The sequence below is a fragment of the Columba livia genome, chromosome Z (assembly GCF_036013475.1).
Source record: "Columba livia isolate bColLiv1 breed racing homer chromosome Z, bColLiv1.pat.W.v2, whole genome shotgun sequence".
Lineage (NCBI taxonomy): Eukaryota > Metazoa > Chordata > Aves > Columbiformes > Columbidae > Columba > Columba livia.
The window spans coordinates 25,953,377-25,973,649 of NC_088642.1; the positions used below are offsets into that span (position 1 = coordinate 25,953,377).

A 20,273-nucleotide genomic window follows, 5' to 3' on the forward strand; every position below is an offset into this window, starting at 1 on the left:
CCTGCTGAGAAGGGCGAGAGAGGTGGCCGAGGAGCACGCCCAGCTCTTTCGTACCCTACTGGGAGGGGGGCTGGCCAGCGGGAGACACCAGCTAATTAATTATGAGCGGGCAGATGTCCCTTTAAGGTCTACTGTGCTTTCCGACGGCTGCAGCCGGAGGTTTGAGGGGGGGAAGATTTGGCTTTATTTGTACATCTTAGCGCTGGGCGAGTTCTACGGAGAGGTTTCCAAAGCTCAGAGGTCTTTGAGGGGTGGGTGGGAGGAAAGTTGTGTGCAGGGGGAGGAAGCTAAATTCCTCTCGATGCGAAGAAACAACGTAAAGACTGAATAACAAACAGGAAATGCCTAACTCGGCTGCACGGCGGACGGGCGGTGCAGAGCGCTGAAGCCCGCTGGCAGCGCAGCACCGACGGGCGCGTCGGCAGCAGGACCGGTCCCGCCACCTCTGCCTCCGCCCGGGCCGCCGGGCCCGCAGGAGCCCAGGCATGGCTGCCTCCTACTGGATGCTGACAGGTGAGGAAATCCCCCTTTCTGTCTTGCTCTGAAAACCCTGTCCCGATATCAGCTGTGCTCCCTGCGGGAGGGGGGGTGATGTTGTTAGGGGCTGGCAGCCGCAAGACTGCGTTTCCCCTCCTGGGTCCCTCCAGCTGCCCCTGCCCCGGCAATGCCCTGCCCGGAGCTGCGCTGCGGCTGGAGCCCATGAGGGACTTCTTCAATTTGCTTCTCTCTGGGAACTTTAATCCCTAAACCAGTATTAAACCCCTGGGGGTGGGGTGAGGCTTCTAGATGAGGATGAATGGGAGAGAATAAATGGTATAATCGTGTTTGGCTTGGGAAGAGATGCGCCTCGCACCTTTTTTTTAATTAGGGTAGCTTTTTTGTCTCTCTCCATTTGGCTTTCAGATGTTCTGAGTTGTAAAAGGGAAGTGAGGAAGCAGCTAGCTGCACGCAACTAACTTCAGCAAGATGAGTTCATCCAGTGATCAAATATGTAATATTTCCTTTTAGGGTTTCATTAATTGTTAGGGATGTAATCGCTCTTTTAGCAAAATATAGCCAGTAACAATCCCACTAGCTTGTGCAGTAACATTTTGGATCCTAAATCAGGGGAATCCAAGAAGTGGGAAAGAGGCTAAGGCAGTGCTGGAATTCATGTGCTTGCAAACTTGGACACTGAGCTCCCCGGCAGCTCTTGCACTGGCAGCTAGCACACAGTGAATCTCAGGCAGTACAAAGGAATAAATCAATTTCATAAGAGTCGTGAAAACGCAGGCAGCAGCCAGTGGGGAAAAGGGAAGAGTAGCATTTTCCCCTCTTGACTCTGAGCTTATTGTGCAAGAAAGAACAGATACAGGAAAATGTGAAAATCTGAATGTAGTACATTGGTGTGCCACATTTAGCCCTTGTTCATAGATATCTTTATTACTTTTCTTACATGGTGATATTCTCCAAACATGCTTTGCTTTGTGTTCCTTCACACAAGGAGGCTTCGTAAAGTGGCAACAATTTAGAATACCACAACTTCCCTTCAGAACTGCAAAATTTGCAATGGTACTGCTGGCAGATAATTCACCAGTAATGACAAAAAGGTTTATTGTCAGGTAGGAAAACATTTCAAGGATGGGTCCCATCCAGATCTGTCAGGGGCTTTCTAGTTTTTCGTTGTTGTTATTGTTGTTTTCTGTTTTATAAACTTGCTGTGAAATACAATACAGTTGGAAATAAGAGCAGGAATTACAGATACCAAAAAATGAATTCAAATTGTCTGAAATAAATAAGAAAATCAGTGCTACAGAAATAAGTCAAATGTTATAAAAATAAGGACAAAGAGTTTTAGAATTACAGTGGAATAAAAATAAAGGCAAATGCTCCTTTATCTTGAAAAGAAGGGGGGTGGGGGCGGGTGTGCAAATAATCTGTCATGCACTAGGAGCCAAAACCAATCTAGAATAAAGAAGGTGCACAGACATGTATGTCTGTGTATTTATACAGATTTTTTTTTTCTAATCTAACTTGATATTGGTGAGGCCTCTGAGAATCTTGAGTACAGGAAGTCTGACAGATGCAGAAAAACAGGCAGAATTGCACAGCAAAGTGACAAGCCTGATAAGGGCTTAGGAACATAATATATGAAGTAAGACTGAATAAGTTAGGCAAGTTATCTAGAAGAGAGAAAACTAAGAGCAAAGTGTCAAGCATTTAAAAATATATATTTTTATCAAAGTATGATCAGTGAGACTGTTCTTCCAAATGTCAATGTTTTCTTTGTTTTGTGAGGTCACTCAGTCACAACTTTCTATATTGCATTTGTTGGTTTATAAAGAGATTGATTAATAGTTGGGGGTTTGTGTCCAACAGGGGAAAATCAACGTAACTCACTGTGTAAAACACTTAGGGAATAATCAGAACAACATTATTACTCTTCAGATAATGAATTCCTAGAATTGTCTACCAAAAAAACCCACCCTTGCATAATCTCCTTCACTGAAAGTTTTGATGAAGTTGGATAGACACCTATGAGGAATGGCTGAGGTTTACTTCACCTGGCCTCAGCGTAATTGCTTTAACTAGGGATCTGATGAAGTTTTCTCCAGCCCTACATTTCAACAGAAGAGGAAAGAAGAAATAAATCCAAAGGGTTCTATTACTTTTTTACTCTTCTTCACTTTTATTTTTATGCATAGCCTCCTCCCTCCTGGAGTTCTCTCCTCATTAGTGATGATCATTTTGTTGGTACTGATTAAGAATACCATCTTTACAATATGAAAGACCAGCAACCATAAAGACAGAACTGCATGCAGAAAATGCAGTGGTCTCTGTAAAGAGCCTGCAAAGGCAGGACAGATACAGGATGAAAAAACATAATTCCCCCAGTTTCTCTTTCCATCTTTATCTTCCTTTGGTCTTGCAATAAGGTCCAACATTTCTCAGCAGATTTACCCCTGTATTCGAGATTCTTTCCCTCTAGTTATCGTTTTCTTATTTAACCGAGGACTTGAACATGTTTGCATGAGTTCTAGCTAAAATGGCTGTAATACGAGGGAGAGTGTGTTTCCTATGAACGTGATCTCTCCTTGTCTAAAATCTGTCTACAAACTATTTTATGAAGCAGCTGATCAAGACCTGAAGATGTAGGGCAGTGTGTCTCAAACACTTTCAAAATAATAATCTTTCAAAGCCACCATGTCTCAAAAATTCCCATGAATATACACTACCATCATTTTTACCTTGTCCTGTACTGTGCTTAAGAAGGTCTGAAGATAGATGCCAAATTGCTGGAATTATATATATATATATATATATATTTTAAGTTAAAATGGCAAGAACTGTCAGCCTCTACACTTAATGTTTTATCAAGACTGGAACAGACCATGTTATTTAAGGGCCACATGTTGGTAATTTTGGGGTCATGAGTGGCTAAAGTCACTTGGTTTGTTAAGCTGGAGGAGACTAAGAGGAGATCTCATTGCAGACACAGCTTCCTCACAAGGGGAGAAGGAGGGGCAGGTGCTGCTCTCTTCTCTGGCAACCAAGGACAGAACCCGAGGGAATGGCAGGAAGATGTGCCAGGGAAGGTTTAGGTTGGACATTAGGAAACGGTTCTTCACCCAGAGGGTGGTGAAGCACTGGAACAGGCTCGCCACGGAGGTGTCATTGCCCCAAGCCTGACAGTGTTCAAAAAGAGACTGGACAACACCTTCAGATATATGGTGTGAATTTAGGCGTTGTCATAAGCAGAGGCAGAAGTTGGACAAAATGATCCTTGTAGGTCCCTTCTAACTCAGGACATTCTATGATTCTATGATGTTGAACTTGTATGTTAAAAGTGTATGGAGAAGTATCCACTTGTTTGGTTTTACTGGGGTCAAAGTCATTTCTTTCCATGACTTTAACAAAATTAATATGAACTTAAGAACGTATGAACCGCCAGCTGAATATGAGTCAGCAGTGTGTCCAGATGGCCAAAAAGGCCAACAGCAGCCTGGCTTGTATCAGGAATAGTGGCCAGCAGGACTAGAGAAGTGAATCATCCTGAATGGAATCACACAGCACCTTCAGGATGGACAAGCGATCAGACCCAGCCAGCATGGGTTTAGGAGGGGCAGGTCCTGTCTGACCAACCTGATCTCCTTCTATGATCAGGTGACTCACCTGGTGGATGAGGGGAAAGCTGTGGATGTGGTCTATCTGGACTTCAGCAAGGCCCTTGACACTGTCTCCCATAATATACTCTTGCAAAAGCTGGTAGCCCATGGCTTGGACAAGTGTACTCTACGCTGGGTTAAGAACTGGCTGGAGGGCCGGGCCCAGAGAGTGCTGGTGAATGGGGCTGCATCCAGCTGGCGGCCAGTCACTAGTGGTGTTCCCCAGGGGTCAGTGTTGGGTCCAGTCCTGTTTAACATCTTTATTGATGATTTAGACGAGGGGATTGAGACCATCATCAGCAAATTTGCTGATGACACCAAGTTGGGAGGGAGTGTCGACCTGCTGGAAGGCAGGAGGGCTCTGCAGAGGGATCTGGATAGACTGGAAAAATGGGCTGATTCCAATGGGATGAAGTTCAATAAGGCCAAATGCCGGGTGCTGCACTTTGGTCACAACAACCCCCTGCAGCGCTACAGGCTGGGCGCAGAGTGGCTGGAGAGCAGTCAGACAGAAAGGGACCTGGGGGTGCTAATTGACAGGAAGCTCAACATGAGCCAACAGTGTGCCCAGGTGGCCAAGAAGGCCAACGGTATCCTGTCCTGTATCAAAAACAGCGTGGTCAGCAGGACAAGGGAAGTGATCCTTCCCCTGTACTCTGCATTGGTGAGGCCACACCTGGAGTATTGTGTTCAGTTCTGGGCCCCTCAGTTCAGGAAAGACATTGAAGTGCTGGAGCGGGTCCAGAGAAGAGCAACACGACTGGTGAAGGGACTTGAACATAAGACCTATGAGGAGAGGCTGAGGGAGCTGGGGTTGTTTAGTCTAGAGAAGAGGAGGCTTAGAGGTGACCTCATCACTCTCTATAACTACCTGAAGGGAAGTTATAGCCAGGTGGGGATTGGTCTCTTCTCCCAGGCAGTTAGCAATAGGACAAGGGGGCATGGGCTTAAACTCTACCAGGGGAAATTTAGGCTGGATATTAGGAAGAAATTCTTTACAGAGAGAGTGATCAGGCATTGGAATGGCCTGCCCAGGGAGGTAGTGGACTCGCCGTCCCTGGAGGTTTTTAAACTGAGATTGGACATGGCACTTAGTGCCAGGATCTAGTAAACAGACTAGAGTTGGACCAAGGGTTGGACTCGATGATCTCTGAGGTCTCTTCCAACCCAGTCGATTCTGTGATTCTGTGATTCTGTGAATGTGCCACTGTACTCAGCGCTGGTGAAGCTCCACCTTGAACCTGTGTCGATTTTTGGGCCCCTCATCATAAGAAGGACATTGAGGTGCTGGAGAGAGTGTGGAGGAGGGCGATAAAGCTGCTGAGGGGCCTCGAGCACAAGTCTGATGAGGAAGGGTTGAGGGATCTGGAGCTGTCTAGCCTGGAGAAAAGGAGGCTGAGGGGAGACCTTATCACTGTCTACAACTACCTGAAAGGAAGTTGTAGCATGGAGGGTGTTGGTCTCTTCTCCCAAGTAGCAAATAACAGGATGAAAAGAAATGGCCTCAAGTTGCTCCAGGGGAGGTTTAGATTGGATATTAGGAAAAAATTCTTCACAGAAAGGGTTGTCAGGCATTGGAACAGGCTCTGCAGGAAAGTGGTGGAATCACCATCCCTGGAAGTGTTTAAAAGGCATTTAGACAAGATTCTTAGGGACATGGTTTAGTGCTAGAGTTAAGTTATGGTTAGACTCGATGATACTGAGGGTCTCTTCCAACCAAAATGTTTCTATGATTCTAATGTACAAACTTAGTTATATGGTTCTGAAATTTTCAGAAATGTTGTTTTTCTTCTGTTGCTCACTCTCTGACATATTCAAACACATAACAATATCCAGGACTTACTTTTTACCAGAGTAGGCAAAGCATCATCAGTAGCAAATGTTTTCCTTTATAAGTTGATAATGGTCTTGCTAATTGTGGATGCATCATTGAAGTTTACAGATGCCACTTGGCACTGTTAGTAACTGTGTTAAATATCACGATTTTTCTATTTGAGAAAGGATTTCAGTGCATCTCTAAAGGTCTCTTTCTACAACAACAATCAATTTATATGTTGAGTGGCAACTTTGTTTCAAGGTTCTTGTTCTTTGGGTTGGGTTGGGTTGGGTTGTTTGTTTGTTTGTTTTTGTTTTGAGTTGTTTTAATGGATCTGCTTGCATGAAGTGAATGTCTATTTTATACTGGATGCCAACACGCAATCTTTACCTGAAATATATCACATCTCCAGGGATGTGAGGCTGCTTGTAAAAATTAGACTGTTACAAACTTTTTGCTGCTTGTTTGTTAATACACAGCAGCAAAAGAACAAAAAATAAAATAACTGTTAATGTGGTAGGTAAATACACACTACAGCTATTTTTTCTTGAAAGAATACCATGACATCAACCCTTGCAATTTCATAATTGCAAAAAACATAGAGAAGAAAATTCACCATGCAACATTTACACAGACAAGTGAAAGGAACTCCTAAAGAACAGCTGAAAGCACAATCTCTGCCTAAGCCACAAAACATTAATACAAAATTATCAGTATGTACAAGCCCAAATTAAACAGTTATTTATATGTGTGCTTATGTTATATTCCCTTGGGTGGTCCAGCTTCCTTCTGTGAAACTATTCATGCTAACAGAGTTAAGCATGTGTACTCACAGGAAGAGAGTCTGAGGTCTTATAAATAAATCCTATTATGTAATATCTGATAAAGTTGTTTTTACATCAGTATCAAGCTTAGAAACAAGGAACGGACATTACTGGGCCAGATCCCAGTTCAGTGTCCTGTTGCAACAACTGACTAGTGCTAGAATCTTGAGAGAAATTTATATGTACACCTTAATGGGAGATATGGGATGATTCTTGTATTCTTGTATATTAGTAAATTCTTGACCCCAAAGCCTTTCCAAGTCAGAAAATTCCATAATCCACAGTGGTTTGGGTTTGTGTTTTGTTTGGTTTATGTTGAATATCTAAAAGAAACAGAAACTTGTTTTTAATGGTTCTAAATTCGCACTTTGTCATCTCTAAGAGGATGTGCTCCCACTTTTCAGTTATCAGACTGGGTGGACTTTCCAAACTTACTGTATCTGTTCCAATTGCCCTGACACGCGTATCATGGCACATCAGTCTGTCTACTTTCTCAAATGTTTTTTTGTTCTTTTGAATCATTCTTCACACAAGCACTTTTTCTGTTCCCCATTAATTTTCTTTTCCTCATGCTTTCTAAATTTGCAACAGTTACTCAGAAATGGAGTTCTCAGTAATAAATAAGCTCTAAATAAGCTGCAGTACTTGTATAATGACATTATTTTTTCACAATATTTCTGGCTTGTTACATTTGTCTAGGCTGCAAATTGAGCTGTCTAGTTATCGTTCAGGTGCCTTTTCTCTGCTAGCGATAATTCAAAAAGGTTTTTGCAAGGTATATTACTTAAAACTGCCAACATCAAACTTCATTTGAAACATGCTTATCTGACTCTGAAGCCCCTCGGGACTGTTTAACTACTAGGTTCAGGAAGCAGGTCAAGTTTCAGGGCAGGCTGAAGTGTAACTTAAAAAGTTTAACCAGAAACTTTTAAGCTGAAGTTCAGTTTAAAAGCAACGTCAAAGTAACAGTTGAGGTTCCGATGCTGCCCGGGTCTGGTTTCCATTTCGCTCAGTGGCGGCTGCCCGACCCGCCGCCTCCTCAGGCCCCAGCAGCTGCGCTCCCCGTCTGAGGTACCGCGGCTTGTCCCACAGCACCCAGAAAGCCGCCGACCCACACCTGTGTCATCTCCTTCTCCATCTGTAACCATAACCTCCCACAACCACTTAGGTTCTGTTGTTTGTTTTCCTCTTCTCAAACGTGAAGGGCTGTGTCAGAGGCCTTTGGAAACCACTATAAGCAGCTAGAGGGGCAGGGCAAACGCGGCCCGCGGGCCCCGACCCCCTCACTGCTCGCTCACGAACAGGCAGCACCGGGGAGACACACGGCTTTACAGCCCTCTCCCGCCTCACAGAAACGTTGCGGCTGCCGCCCAGTTCCCCCGAGAAAGCCTTCCTCTGGCGACCTCCGGCCCCGCGCGGCCCGGGCTTGCGGAGGCGGCAGGGCGCCGCACCGCCCCGCAGCGGAAATCCGCCCTGCCCCGAGCGTGCGCCAGCGCTTGATGCGGACGCGGAAGCGTGCACGCGCCTGGGGCGCGGAGGCGAACGGGCGCTGGGGAGGTGCGTGTGAGGCCGGCGCCTTTCAGGACCCGCCGTGCGCTGCGCATGCGTGCTGAGTGGGGCGAAGAGCCGGCCCAGAGTGCTCGGAGTGGCGCCCGCGCCTGAGGAGTAGAGCAGAATCTGCCGCAGGCCCGGGGCAGGCCGGTGATCGGGATAGGCCGTTCATCGCGATAGGCCGTTCATCGCGGCCCGCGGTAGGCTGTCCGTGCGCGGGTCCCGCCGCCCGCCGGCTCCCGGCGCCCGCCAGCTCCCGCCGCCAGGCCTCCCGAGACAGGTCTGCAGGTGCGTCTGCGGGGAGGCCGGGGGAGGCACAAGGAACTACCAGGATGAAGCTGGTGAGGAAAGACCTGGAGAAGGACAATGCGGGGCAGGTGACGCTGATCCCCGAGGAGCCCGAGGACATGTGGCATACCTACAATCTGCTGCAGGTGGGTGACAGCCTGCGGGCCTCCACCATCCGGAAAGTGCAGACCGAATCGGCCACGGGCAGCGTGGGCAGCAACCGCATCCGCACTACCCTCACCCTCTGCGTGGAGGCCATCGACTTCGACTCACAGGCCTGCCAGCTGAGAGTGAAGGGCACTAACATCCAAGAGAATGAGTACGTCAAGATGGGGGCCTACCATACCATCGAGCTGGAGCCCAACCGGCAGTTCACGCTGGCCAAGAAGCAGTGGGACAGCGTGGTGCTGGAGCGCATCGAGCAGGCCTGTGACCCGGCCTGGAGTGCCGATGTGGCAGCCGTGGTCATGCAGGAAGGGCTGGCTCACGTCTGCTTGGTCACTCCAAGCATGACGCTTACCCGTGCCAAGGTGGAGGTGAACATCCCCCGCAAGCGGAAAGGGAACTGCAGTCAGCATGACCGGGCCCTGGAGAGATTTTATGAGCAGGTGGTACAAGCCATCCAGCGGCATATCAACTTTGAGGTGGTGAAGTGTGTACTGGTGGCTAGCCCAGGCTTCGTACGGGAGCAGTTCTGCGACTACATGTTCCAGCAGGCGGTCAAGACTGACAATAAGCTGCTTCTGGAGAACAGGTCCAAATTCCTACAGGTAAGGAACTAAACAGTCTCCAGAGTGGGTAAAAAGAGGCTTAAGAGCTGTCTGTGATGATGAAAGATAGTTGCCAAGGGTGATGGGAAATAATTCGCTTATTAGAGAAAACAAATTTCCGTCTGAGCATCATAAGGTAATTATTCTCACGCTTCCCAAACTATAAGGTACTTATGCAAGATACAGGGATGGTTCCTTCCTACGTTACCTTAACGTGGAATAGAGAAAGTATGAAATATTTCAAACTTTCTATAAAAACGTATTTCATATTTAATTAAGACTGAAGCACAAGTTGGAAAATGGTTTAACTGTAATCTATGATACTAGATAGCATACATATTTAATAACAGCTTTCTAAAGCTTTTTTTAAAAAAGCACTTGGATGTGGTATAGGTTAGTTAATTTTGTTATTAGTTTTGTACTACATAGTTAAAGGTGATGCAGACCATAGTGTTTTTTCCTATTCCTTAGTTATCTAGTTGATTGAGTGGGGTTTTTTTCGCCTTTCACTGAAACAACCAATCTCTGAGCGTAAAATAAACTTTCCTTTTCATAAGGACACTTGTATATTTCTTTCATTGGAGCAGACCTGTAATCCATACTTGCAAAAGGCTGGAGCGTGGCAGGGGGAAATATGTCCCAATACTTGATGATCACAAAGTTTAAGAGACACATTGCATCAAGAAGCCCTCCTTTGCATTTTAGCAAAGTGATAGTGTGAAGAGTTTTAATGTACTTCACAGCTTTTCAAGCATGGAAACTATGCCGTTGTGCAAGACTCGGCACTTTTGCACTGTATGGCTGCAGTCTTAAGAGGTCTTCTCTTCTTGAATGCTTTAAAAGGGAGAGGCTTAAATCTTAGTTTCTTAGTAGTTTCAAGTGGCCCTCTTTGGGGACTGTCTGCAACAACTTGCATGTCTAACCCAGTCTTTGAATAAGAAAAACAGCTTTCTTCCACTTCTTAAAGTACAGTTTAAGGGATTTGGTATAGGCTTTGGGTTGCAGGAGGGAACCTTTAAGAAAAGAATCACGTACGTTTCAAAAAAGAGAGAACTCCCTTGAATAATTATGAAGATAAGTATTGTGTATAGTGGAAGCTGTTTGTGATTGGGTAATCAAGAAGGTGGTCCTTTTTATTTAAAAAAATGCAAACCTTTGACTTTTTTTACTCTAGGTCCACTCGTCCTCTGGACATAAATATGCATTGAAGGAAGCCCTCTGCGACCCAGCTGTAACTAGCCGTCTCTCTGACACTAAGGCAGCTGGTGAGGTCAAAGCCTTAGATGACTTCTACAAAATGCTGCAGCATGAGCCTGACCGGGCTTTTTATGGTCTGAAGCATGTAGAGAAGGCCAATGAAGCCATGGCCATTGATACCTTGCTGATCAGCGATGAGCTTTTCCGGCACCAGGATGTGGCTACACGTGCCCGATATGTTAAGTTGGTAGATAGTGTACGGGAGAACATGGGCACAGTACGCATTTTCTCCAGCCTGCATGTGTCTGGAGAGCAGCTTGGCCAACTGACAGGAGTGGCAGCCATCCTGCGCTTTCCTGTTGCTGAGCTCTCTGACCAGGAAGACGAATCTAGCTCTGAAGAGGATTGATAACGGTGACTTCATTCCACAGTTTCTTTTCCAAGTCATGTTGAAATGACATTAAAGGCCCTCCCTTCCTAAGTACAGTGTGCAGGTGTGCTGTGACTTGTAATTTAATTTTTTCATAGTATTTCTTACAGTATATAGCTCTGCTCAGCACACTAATGGATGTCTGTTCTATGGTAATGGTTATTGGTGTACTGTGCGTTGGAGGTGACTGGTTTTGCAAGTTACACCCTGGACCTCCAGCAGTAGAAGAAACTGATTTGACTCCCCAAAGGGGCTCACTCTGCACGTTAAGGCAGACTGACAGCCTAGTGTTTTGGAAAATGTATGAAAAGATAATAAACTAAGAGGGAGAAAATTGTGTCAGACTGTCAGTTTCTGTCCAAATGCTTGAAAAGAGTATTGCAGAACAAATGTAAGCTTCTTTATGCAAGACCTGACAAAACTGTGCTTGATCTTAGGAACTCACCATTCTTCCTATGACATGGCAAAGGAGTGAGTTCAAAATCATCTCTTAGGGGTTTTTGTGGTGTTATGAGTCTTACCACTTAAATATTTCTGAGTAACACTTGAAGCAATCTTTCAGAAACAAGACCTTTTAAATTAACCATTGCCTCCCTAATTTGATAGTCGATGCGAGACAAATTGTGAAGCTCACTGCACCCTTTTCTGTTTCTTTTTGAATGCTGTTATATTGTGAGACTGTCCTGAAAACTAACAAGGTATGATGCATCTTGTCATTGACTGTATTCTGATAAGTTGACATGGGGATTATTTCGCGCACAGTTTTGAGAAGATGTGTGAAAAGGCTTGCAAAATCAGGACCCAGGCTTCCATAAGGAATCTTTTGACAACAAATAGTTTAAATAAGTTCATAGTCTGGTATTTTTCTCCTTGTATACCCCTTTAAAAAATACATAAGTTGTGATACAGAAGTAAATATTACAAATTTCTAAATCAAGCTTCAGCTTGAGATAATGAGAACTGTAAAAATAAAAATTGCTATTCCAATTAGTTGCTCTGCCTCAAGTTTTGAGAGCCACTATTTTCTTTCTTCACTGAGCAATAAATATTAAGCTGAGGAAGGAGAAACTGCTTTCAAATTCTGACATACGTGTGAGGGGATTGTTCGATTTAAACCAATTTTTGATGGTGTAGGTTGTGCGTGTAAATAAGCATTCCTTTTTTTTTTTAATGTGATGGGGGGGGAACAAGAGAGACTTGCTGAAGATAAATTTTATTTAAGAAAGCTGTAGAAGACTTCTGAAATACAGAAAGGCACATAACAGTGGAATATTAAAAATAAAAACACCAAAGCGTTTAGTCTGAGTAGTATAATTTTAGCAAAAGCATTTTTAATGGTACTAACATATGTTGATGGATGCCAGATCTATGAATTTGATATTATCTACTGCTAGCTGAATCATCAGCCTAAACTTGATTGAGAAGTTGATTTAAAAAGCCATCTCCCCTTTTCCCATCATCCAAACAGCCTAAGGAATGTATGAACAGAACTTACGTTAGAACCGTACTGTATTAACACTAATTCTTCTCTCACTGAAGACAAGCTCATTAAGACAATTGTTTAGAGTCACATTGCACAGATAAACTATGTTATTTGAGCATTTTTGTCTTGAGTGGTGTTGAGTGCCATAAGTTACAGAATGCTGAGGTAAACTTCCTTCAATAGTTAGGACTGGTTAAATTAGAACTTCTTTTTTTTTTTTTCTTTTAAAATTGTGCCAAAGATTATTATATACCTTTCCAGCTACACAGCACCCTGATTTCTGCCATATATGGAGTTAAATGTAAGGAACATATGAAACAAGCAGAAGACTCTGACCTTCAATAAGTGTCACTTATATGCTGCAAATTCAGGCTTTAAACAGGCTCATAATGTCTAAACAATGTCGTTAATTTCTTTAAGATAAGCTGGTATATTTGTATTTTAGTTCTTATAAGTAATGCCAGTTTGTTGCAGTTGTACATAAGTGATACATGCAAAATTGTAGTACACCACTTAGTTTAATTCTCAGCAAACTGAGAGATAAAACAAACTGTTCCTTGTTTGTGGGAGGGTTTTCTATATTATTAGACCAAATTGATTCCAATTATTCCATTTTGAACAAGAAATTATGAAGAGTTTTTATTCTGTACTATAAGAAGATTAAATTGGCAATTCTGCAAGTCTATGTTTCGTGCTTGTGTTAGTGTATCACCAAGGAAAAGAAGCAGCTATTTTGCTGCTTATTTGGATTTTTAAGGTATAAAAGCAAACATCTGGTAAGAAAATATGTTCATAGTTATTCTTTGAATTATTTATACTTAGAATGAAAATTCTACACAGACTTTACCATTTTTTAGTATTTTTCTTTTTTTTAGTTATTGCTGTCATGGCATTAAGTCTGAAAGAAATACGCATCTAGTTACCCACAGCATGGAAAGATACGATTTTTTAATTTTTTTTTTGGTAAGCATTTTTGTCGTAAAATAAATATACAATCACTATGTAGACAAATGCATCCTGTTTCAGGAAACAGCTTAAGGGCTTGGTATTGAAAGTAGACTGCGTTCAGTAGTTGCAGATGCTTGACCTGGCAAAGTTCCAGGGTTGCTGGTATCTTCTATATTTAAAGAAATTTTGAATTGTTGAAAAGTCCGTGTTGAGAAAGATGCTTGCTTAACACAGACTTTAATGTCTGTGTGCGGATAGTACACAGAAGATGCATGTCATCTGCAGATCAAATGAATAAGTAAGTGCTAGAGCCATGGGAATTTTTTTTTTATCTTCTCTTTGGAACTAAACATACATGAGATAAAAACTGTCTGCAGTATGAAAATTGTTCTCATGCACCATGAAGTATTTAGTAATTTTGAACAGTGTTTCAGTTTAGTTTCTGATAATGGTCTGACATAATTCTGTGAATCAGTAGCATGTTTTATCTTCCAATTTTCCAGTTTTCAAAATAAATTAATACACACTGTAGGACTTCTTAATATTTGTTACATTTGGTAGGAAGAATGTTTTTAAAAGTATCATGAAATCAGCTTGATCCTGAATCCTGCTGTGCTCTTTAGAGATTCAAATAGATTCATTAATTTAGGTCATAAAACCTCACTTGCAAACTCTTACTTTGGAGCAGACTTCAGTTTGTTAGTTCTGTCACTTTTGCCATTTAAATCCAGTTATTATTATATAATTTTTTTGTGATTGTTTAGCAAATAAAGTTTGGTGCAAAATATGAAGCCACCACCAGCAAGAGACAAAATAATCCTGCTAGTTGTAAAGCAAAATAAAAGACAGCCTTTCAGTGAAGCTGTAAACCATTTAACAGTATTTGACCTACGGAATTCCTCATCTCCCTCTTCCTGTCTTCATCCTTGTACACTATGTGAGTAAAATACTGGGAACAAATGATCTGACCATCAGTGTAACAAGAGACCATAGCTCTTCATCTTCATTTGCTATCCAACAAGCGTGATGTTTTTAAAGTCATGTAAATGTCTGAAATAATTTTCATATGCTACTATTCTCTCTAAGGTTAAGTAGCACTGAATATTAAAAGTGTCTTACCCTTTGAAAATATCTTAGTTTAACTTTTGAGTTGCTGACCATGGTTTGCAGGGTTTTTGTGAAGGTATATTATAGCTACCTTTGACTGATTAATACTTTGAGCCTCTGTAATTTCTTTCTGGAAGCTGCGTGATCCATCCAGAAGATGTGCTCAATTTCATAAAGGCAAAGTGGGGATAGAAGGTGTAATCATGTGCATGTGATCTCTTTTAGTCACCCTGTCCATTCACTTTTCTCTCAGATTTTCATATCTCTATTTTTAAAGAAAACAGGCCTGTTTTGTAAAGTAATAAATGTCTAGTTTTGCAGGAAAAAAAGCATGTTCTCATAATGTTAATAAATGTTCATGAACCACATTTGTGCAGTGTGTGGTCTGTTGCTTCTGCGAAAGATCTCAGAAACCAATTTTTAAAATGTGAAATTGCAATTAGAAGGACTGCAATTAGGAATCCTCATTTATAGCTCAAAATTGGCATTCCCACAAGACACCTAATAACAAAAGAATAAAGGAATTACTTCAGAAAGCTGCTCGTTTTTGTATTTTTTAGATATGGTAAAACTTCAGACTTGATTTTTTTTTCTTGCTCTGTGATATATCAGTTGCTTGTATCAGGCTGGTTTTGGTGTGGTTTTTGTTTGTTGTTGTTGTTTTAAGTTAAAATGTTTGGTTTAGAATGAAGTTCCTAAGATGTACAGCTAAGTGCAACTGAGGTAGTTCAGGCTGATGACTGTTAAATAAAAAAGAAGTTTCTTCAAGCTGTGCTACTGTGAGGAATGATACATGTCTGGGAGTCATTCCCTTCTCAGTTCTCATTAAATATACACCTGCAACTTGTTACAAAATGAATGACAAAAGTTTTAGTGCCCTTAAAACTTAAGATTTCCCAGTTTTGGTTTGACTTAGGAGATGGTGGGAACATGAGAGAAATATGGCATTGCTGTTTATTATTTTGCAATATCTCTGTTTCTCCTACAACAACCACAGCTTGCTTTTAGATCCCATTGTATTCAGATTTTGCATAGGAAAATAGTATTTTGCATACTCACTATTCTGCTAATTTAGAGTTAAGAAAATGCCTAACTATTTGCGTCTTGTGATTATTATAATTCTTAATTCAGGCTCTGACATGGGTTAAGCCTGGGATTTTTCAGCAGTGGAAAGAGTAAACATAGGCTGTGGAGCTTGGTGTGTGACAGTTGCCCAAAGAATTGCTTAATAAGTGCAATGTTTAGTCCTGCCAGATTTTTTGTGCTTGACTCAAGTAGGGCATTGACTTCTATTTGAGAATAACTGCTTGAATGGTACAGAATATAAAGGACATCAATGTCTCCAGTCTTAACAACCAAACTGTAGTGCATATTCTCTGCAAACTTCTCAACTTGACTGTTTTAGAAATGCAGTATAGCTTTTATGTGAAACATTTGTGTGCTAAGGTGTCTTAGCCTAAAACAGAGTGTGAGGAAAAGGTCTCTGAAATCATATTTGTTTATTCTGTTGTCTGAAAATAATTCTTCCTCTTGTCCCACTTGAGGGTTATACAAGAAACGGAGGGGAGCTCGTATTGGAGCAGCACTTGCTTCCAAGTCAGTGTCTTCTGGGAAATGCAACACAAAGCAGCAGCTTTAAAGCAATGCCAGATCTCGTCAGATTTTGCTATATCAATCTCTAATTTATTGCCCTCTTTTTGGGAAATGATACATTCACAGCTAACATAATTACTGTCATACTGTTTTAATAATTATTTAGAAGTCAACTTAGATCTGATCATTAATCCTCTGACAAAATAGCTGTTCCATTACAGAATTTTAATTAGTTGAAACTAGTCCTTCTTTTTAGAAATGTACATTCCAGACTTGATGGGAAGTTTTCACTCTGGTCAAAAATGGAATTTATAATCAAATCCAAGCCTAGAATAGCAAAAAGAGTCTAGGGGTTTAAGGAGTCATATGGGACAGAAGATACTGAAGCTTAAGTTTTCTGTTTCATTGTTAACACTAGGCTAAACATGCTCCCTTTTCTGTCAGTGTCTTTGGTAAGTACTATTCCACATTGTATAAGCCGATAAATATTTTAATATTTTGTCCAAGATAGCTAAACCACAGCTGGTGTAGTATCTTTTGGGATGTGGGAGACAATTTTCAGATTTCTGATCCGAATGGAACAGGAAAGTGATTGAAAGCTGTGACTGTTCCTACCTAATACACTCCAGCTGTAGTCGTCATGTTTCAGAAAAAAAAAGTCCTGAGCAAGGTTCCATGTATCAAAAACGTTTTGGACCTGGAAGCAGCCAAGCCAATCTACTTTTGAAAACAGGATTATTATTTCCTATGTAGCCTTGATACAAACCCTTAGACATTTATGTTACTTAGAACAAATGTTTTTAGCTGACTTTTTACTGAAACTACTTCAGAACAAATAAATTAAACACAGTATGTATGTAAAGATACACACGTGTGTGTGTGTGTGTGTAAAGACGCATTGCCCTCAAATAATGTGGTATCTTCATGTAAAAAAGAAAGCCAACTTGACTCTTAGCTTGTAGTTGCTTTGGCAGCTGAAGGAATTACTCAGGTTGCAGACTTGATAGTTTTTTCAGGCTTCGAGATTTGTTTATAGTAGGTGGAGGTTGGTAGCAAGTGCAACATGTAGGCGGTCTGATAGTTGATGTTGAATGCTCGTGAACATCTCCTTCCACAGTTTCTGAAGCTCTGAAAACTGTGGCAGGTTTTGCTGAAGACAATTGCCTTTTCTTTAACATGTAGCATTCAGCCTTGTGCCTTCAAGTGCATAATTATTTTAGTTCAGGTGTGACATAAATCATTTATTTGCATTTGTTTATCTTACCTGAATAGTGGCCGTAAAACACTTCCACTGCCTTTGGTAAAGAAAACTGTTTTATCCCTCACAATTTTTTCCTTTTCCGAGCGGACATTGCAGGTCTGTGTTAGGGTGGCTAAGGTGAAGCTGAAATGGACTTCCTGAAGCTGGGAGATCATCTGTCTGCCAGGACAGCTGTGCCTCTGGGGCAGCGGCTGCCCTCACCACAGGGCTGTACCTGGGAGCTGCTGGCACAGCAGCAGTGAGAGGTGGAGAAGGAGCAGCTGCCTCATGAGGGATCTTTTCCAAGTTCCAGAGCCATGAGGAAAGCTGAAAAGGTGAAAAGCTATGGCTTGATGGAAAATATGAGATGCTGTGTTGGACACAAGTCTTCTTCTCCAAAGAGAACTACACTTGGTGTTTGAAATACCTGTACTCGGTTCTAACAGCCTGTTCTCAGTTGAGGGTAAGATGCCAGCTGATGTGATTAAGTTTGTGCCCAAGGGAGAGGAGCCTCAAGGCTGACACTTAAAATACTGAGACCTTGCTAATCCTGTCACTGTGGAGTAACTGATTTCTGACAAGCCTGCTACCCAAGAGTCACACATGGAGCCTTTGCTCTATCTGAGGATTGTGAAAGACTTTGTTTTCCTTTCATACCTGTCTGAAAAAGCTTTCTTTTACAGAACTAATATGTAGTGCTTTGAGAAACAAAAAGAAAACCAAAGGAAAATTTTCTAATCAGACATTAAAAAAAAATGCCAATAACAGAAGCCAATTTAAATAAACTTTCCAGAGTTTTTGAGGGGGTGCTTAGTGAGAAGAAACAGTACAAGAAAGCCAGAAAAAAAAAAAAAATTAAAAGGTTTGTTGGATTTTTTAAACAATGTTTCAGATTGTTTCAGCTAAAGCATTGTTTTTTAAGATAACCAGACTAGTAATTCAAGTCATTCAAATGGTAAGTTTTTAGACTTTTTCTCTTGAAAGCCTCAGAAATCAGTTATTGAATATCTATTAATAAGCAGTCAAGCATTGTGATTTTCGTAAACAACAGATTTATGATTGCGTAGGCAGTTGCAAGCTGTCTGCGTGTGTTTTATTCAAGTCTACTTGCATGGTCCTGTGTATTTTTATTATGAGACAAAAGTCCTATTAAATATTCAGAAATAACAAAATAAATGTTGACAATTAATGCTGACAACTGCGGATCTAACCTTCCCTAATTTTGAAGACTTGTCTTTCAAGCCTAATAGGTTATAAAAATTTGTAATAGTGTGGGGTTTTGTTTTTTGGTTTTGTTTTTTTAGGGGACATTATTGAAATTGTCGCTGAAAACTGTTTGGGGGTCTAGGCAGCAGTATTTTGAAACTGAAGTTTTCACTTTTACTTTTAGAACCCTTTCAAAACTTCTTTGTTCCCTAGCTTAAGCACTTCTATTTTGACATAAGAACTGGCACGAAATGAATGTATGTTGGAGAGCAGAAAGTTGCTGCTACTGGAAAAATGAGAAGCTGGAACAGCCTTCCACTCAGAAAAATCAGAGCAAGAGGTCACTTTAATATGGAATTTGTTTATCCTGAAAAATATGTCATTGCCAGCAATAGATAGGAACCAATTCAGCAGTCCGGTAGCCTATGCGCTGAAGAGGAGCAAAGCGCTTGCTGTTGTTACGTTAGAACATTGTATTGCCCCGGTTATGACAATCCAATTCTTTGTGCATATGGTCTCGGTACGTCTCAACAGACACGCCAGATTGCACCACAATACTGACATTGTGTCAGACAGGGATTAGCTGTCTGAGCTGACAGTGCAAGGATACCTATATTAGGTGCTTGCTATGGGTTTAATGAGTACTTTCCCTTCGATATCTGCCAGTTTAATGTCCTCTAGTAGCTTTAAAGATCTATTAAATAGTATTTTTTTGAGCATTTTGTTTGTAAACAGGCATCAAACTCAAGTCGTTGATCATTGTAAGTATTTCCTTTAGAAAGCATGTTTTCTCAAACGATTCTGAAGCTGCTTTGAGTCAGTCCTTTGTGTATATTGTCACAGCTTAGAAAAGTTTGTTTCAGACAAAGGTAACTGAGGTATCCAAAGAGCTATAGACCAAAGAAGATAAAAACAGAGCACAGCATCAGCACAGCTGGGCTGAAAGGAAAAGCTGGAAGTGATGCGTTGCCACTCTCTGCTGCTGAAACACCTCTGCTGAGGTGTTACTTGCATAAAGCTGATGTTAAATCCATGATAAGGCAGCACGTATTTGCAAAAAGAGTGCTGTGGGATATAAGGTGGTGGCACAAAACTCTTATGTGCCTTTTTAAACTCTTGCAGCTCCCACTGACTTTTAGAAGACTGAGTCACTCTTAACACCAAAACTGACCTTAACTTTGCAAATTAACTTCACTTTTTAATTTAACCTTAATTTAGCCTAGGCAAGTGGCATCTACACAAGAACATACAATTTCCTCACTATTAAGCTTCCGTGGTACTTTTGTGAAGTTGATGGTACGTTTGAAAGAAAGACTAACAATTCTTTATGGAACTCTTGGCAACATCAGAAGACTTTCTGAATAGGACTGGGCTGGACAAATATCTTAAAATCATGGGTGTACTTCATATGCTGTGGGTGGGAAATGTAAGTTATTAGCACCAGGAATTCATGTAGAAAGCTCTATCTCAAACTGCATCTAAAAAAACAGGATGTTTTTCTACCTTTAGAGTCCAGCTTAATTTTGGGGGAGGCACAAACTTTCCCCTTACAATCTCTTCACGGCTAGTTCCAAATTTCCCTGAATTGTTTATTGACCAGTAAAAAAGAACATTTGCAGTAAAAAGACCTGGGATTAATCACAGAGTGCTTTCAACTGGTTTACCTTTACAATCC

At 41.6% G+C, this 20,273-nt stretch overlaps 2 protein-coding genes across 2 annotated transcripts in view; both read left to right on the forward strand.

Annotated features, from left to right (window-relative positions):
• The first annotated feature begins 232 nt into the window (after window positions 1-232).
• ITGA1 (integrin subunit alpha 1) overlaps window positions 233-20,273 on the forward strand; it is a 78,779-nt gene continuing 58,738 nt past the window's right edge. Inside the window, exon 1 of the mRNA XM_005500876.4 lies at window positions 233-513. Coding sequence (XP_005500933.1) covers window positions 486-513 — 28 coding nt within the window. The 5' untranslated portion in view covers window positions 233-485. The remainder of the gene's footprint in view (window positions 514-20,273) is intronic.
• On the forward strand, window positions 8,301-14,927 carry PELO (pelota mRNA surveillance and ribosome rescue factor). Its single transcript, XM_005500875.3, has 2 exons — window positions 8,301-9,394; window positions 10,569-14,927. Exons 1-2 carry the CDS (start codon window positions 8,669-8,671, stop codon window positions 10,998-11,000), a joined length of 1,158 nt encoding a protein of 385 aa, XP_005500932.1. The 5' UTR covers window positions 8,301-8,668; the 3' UTR covers window positions 11,001-14,927.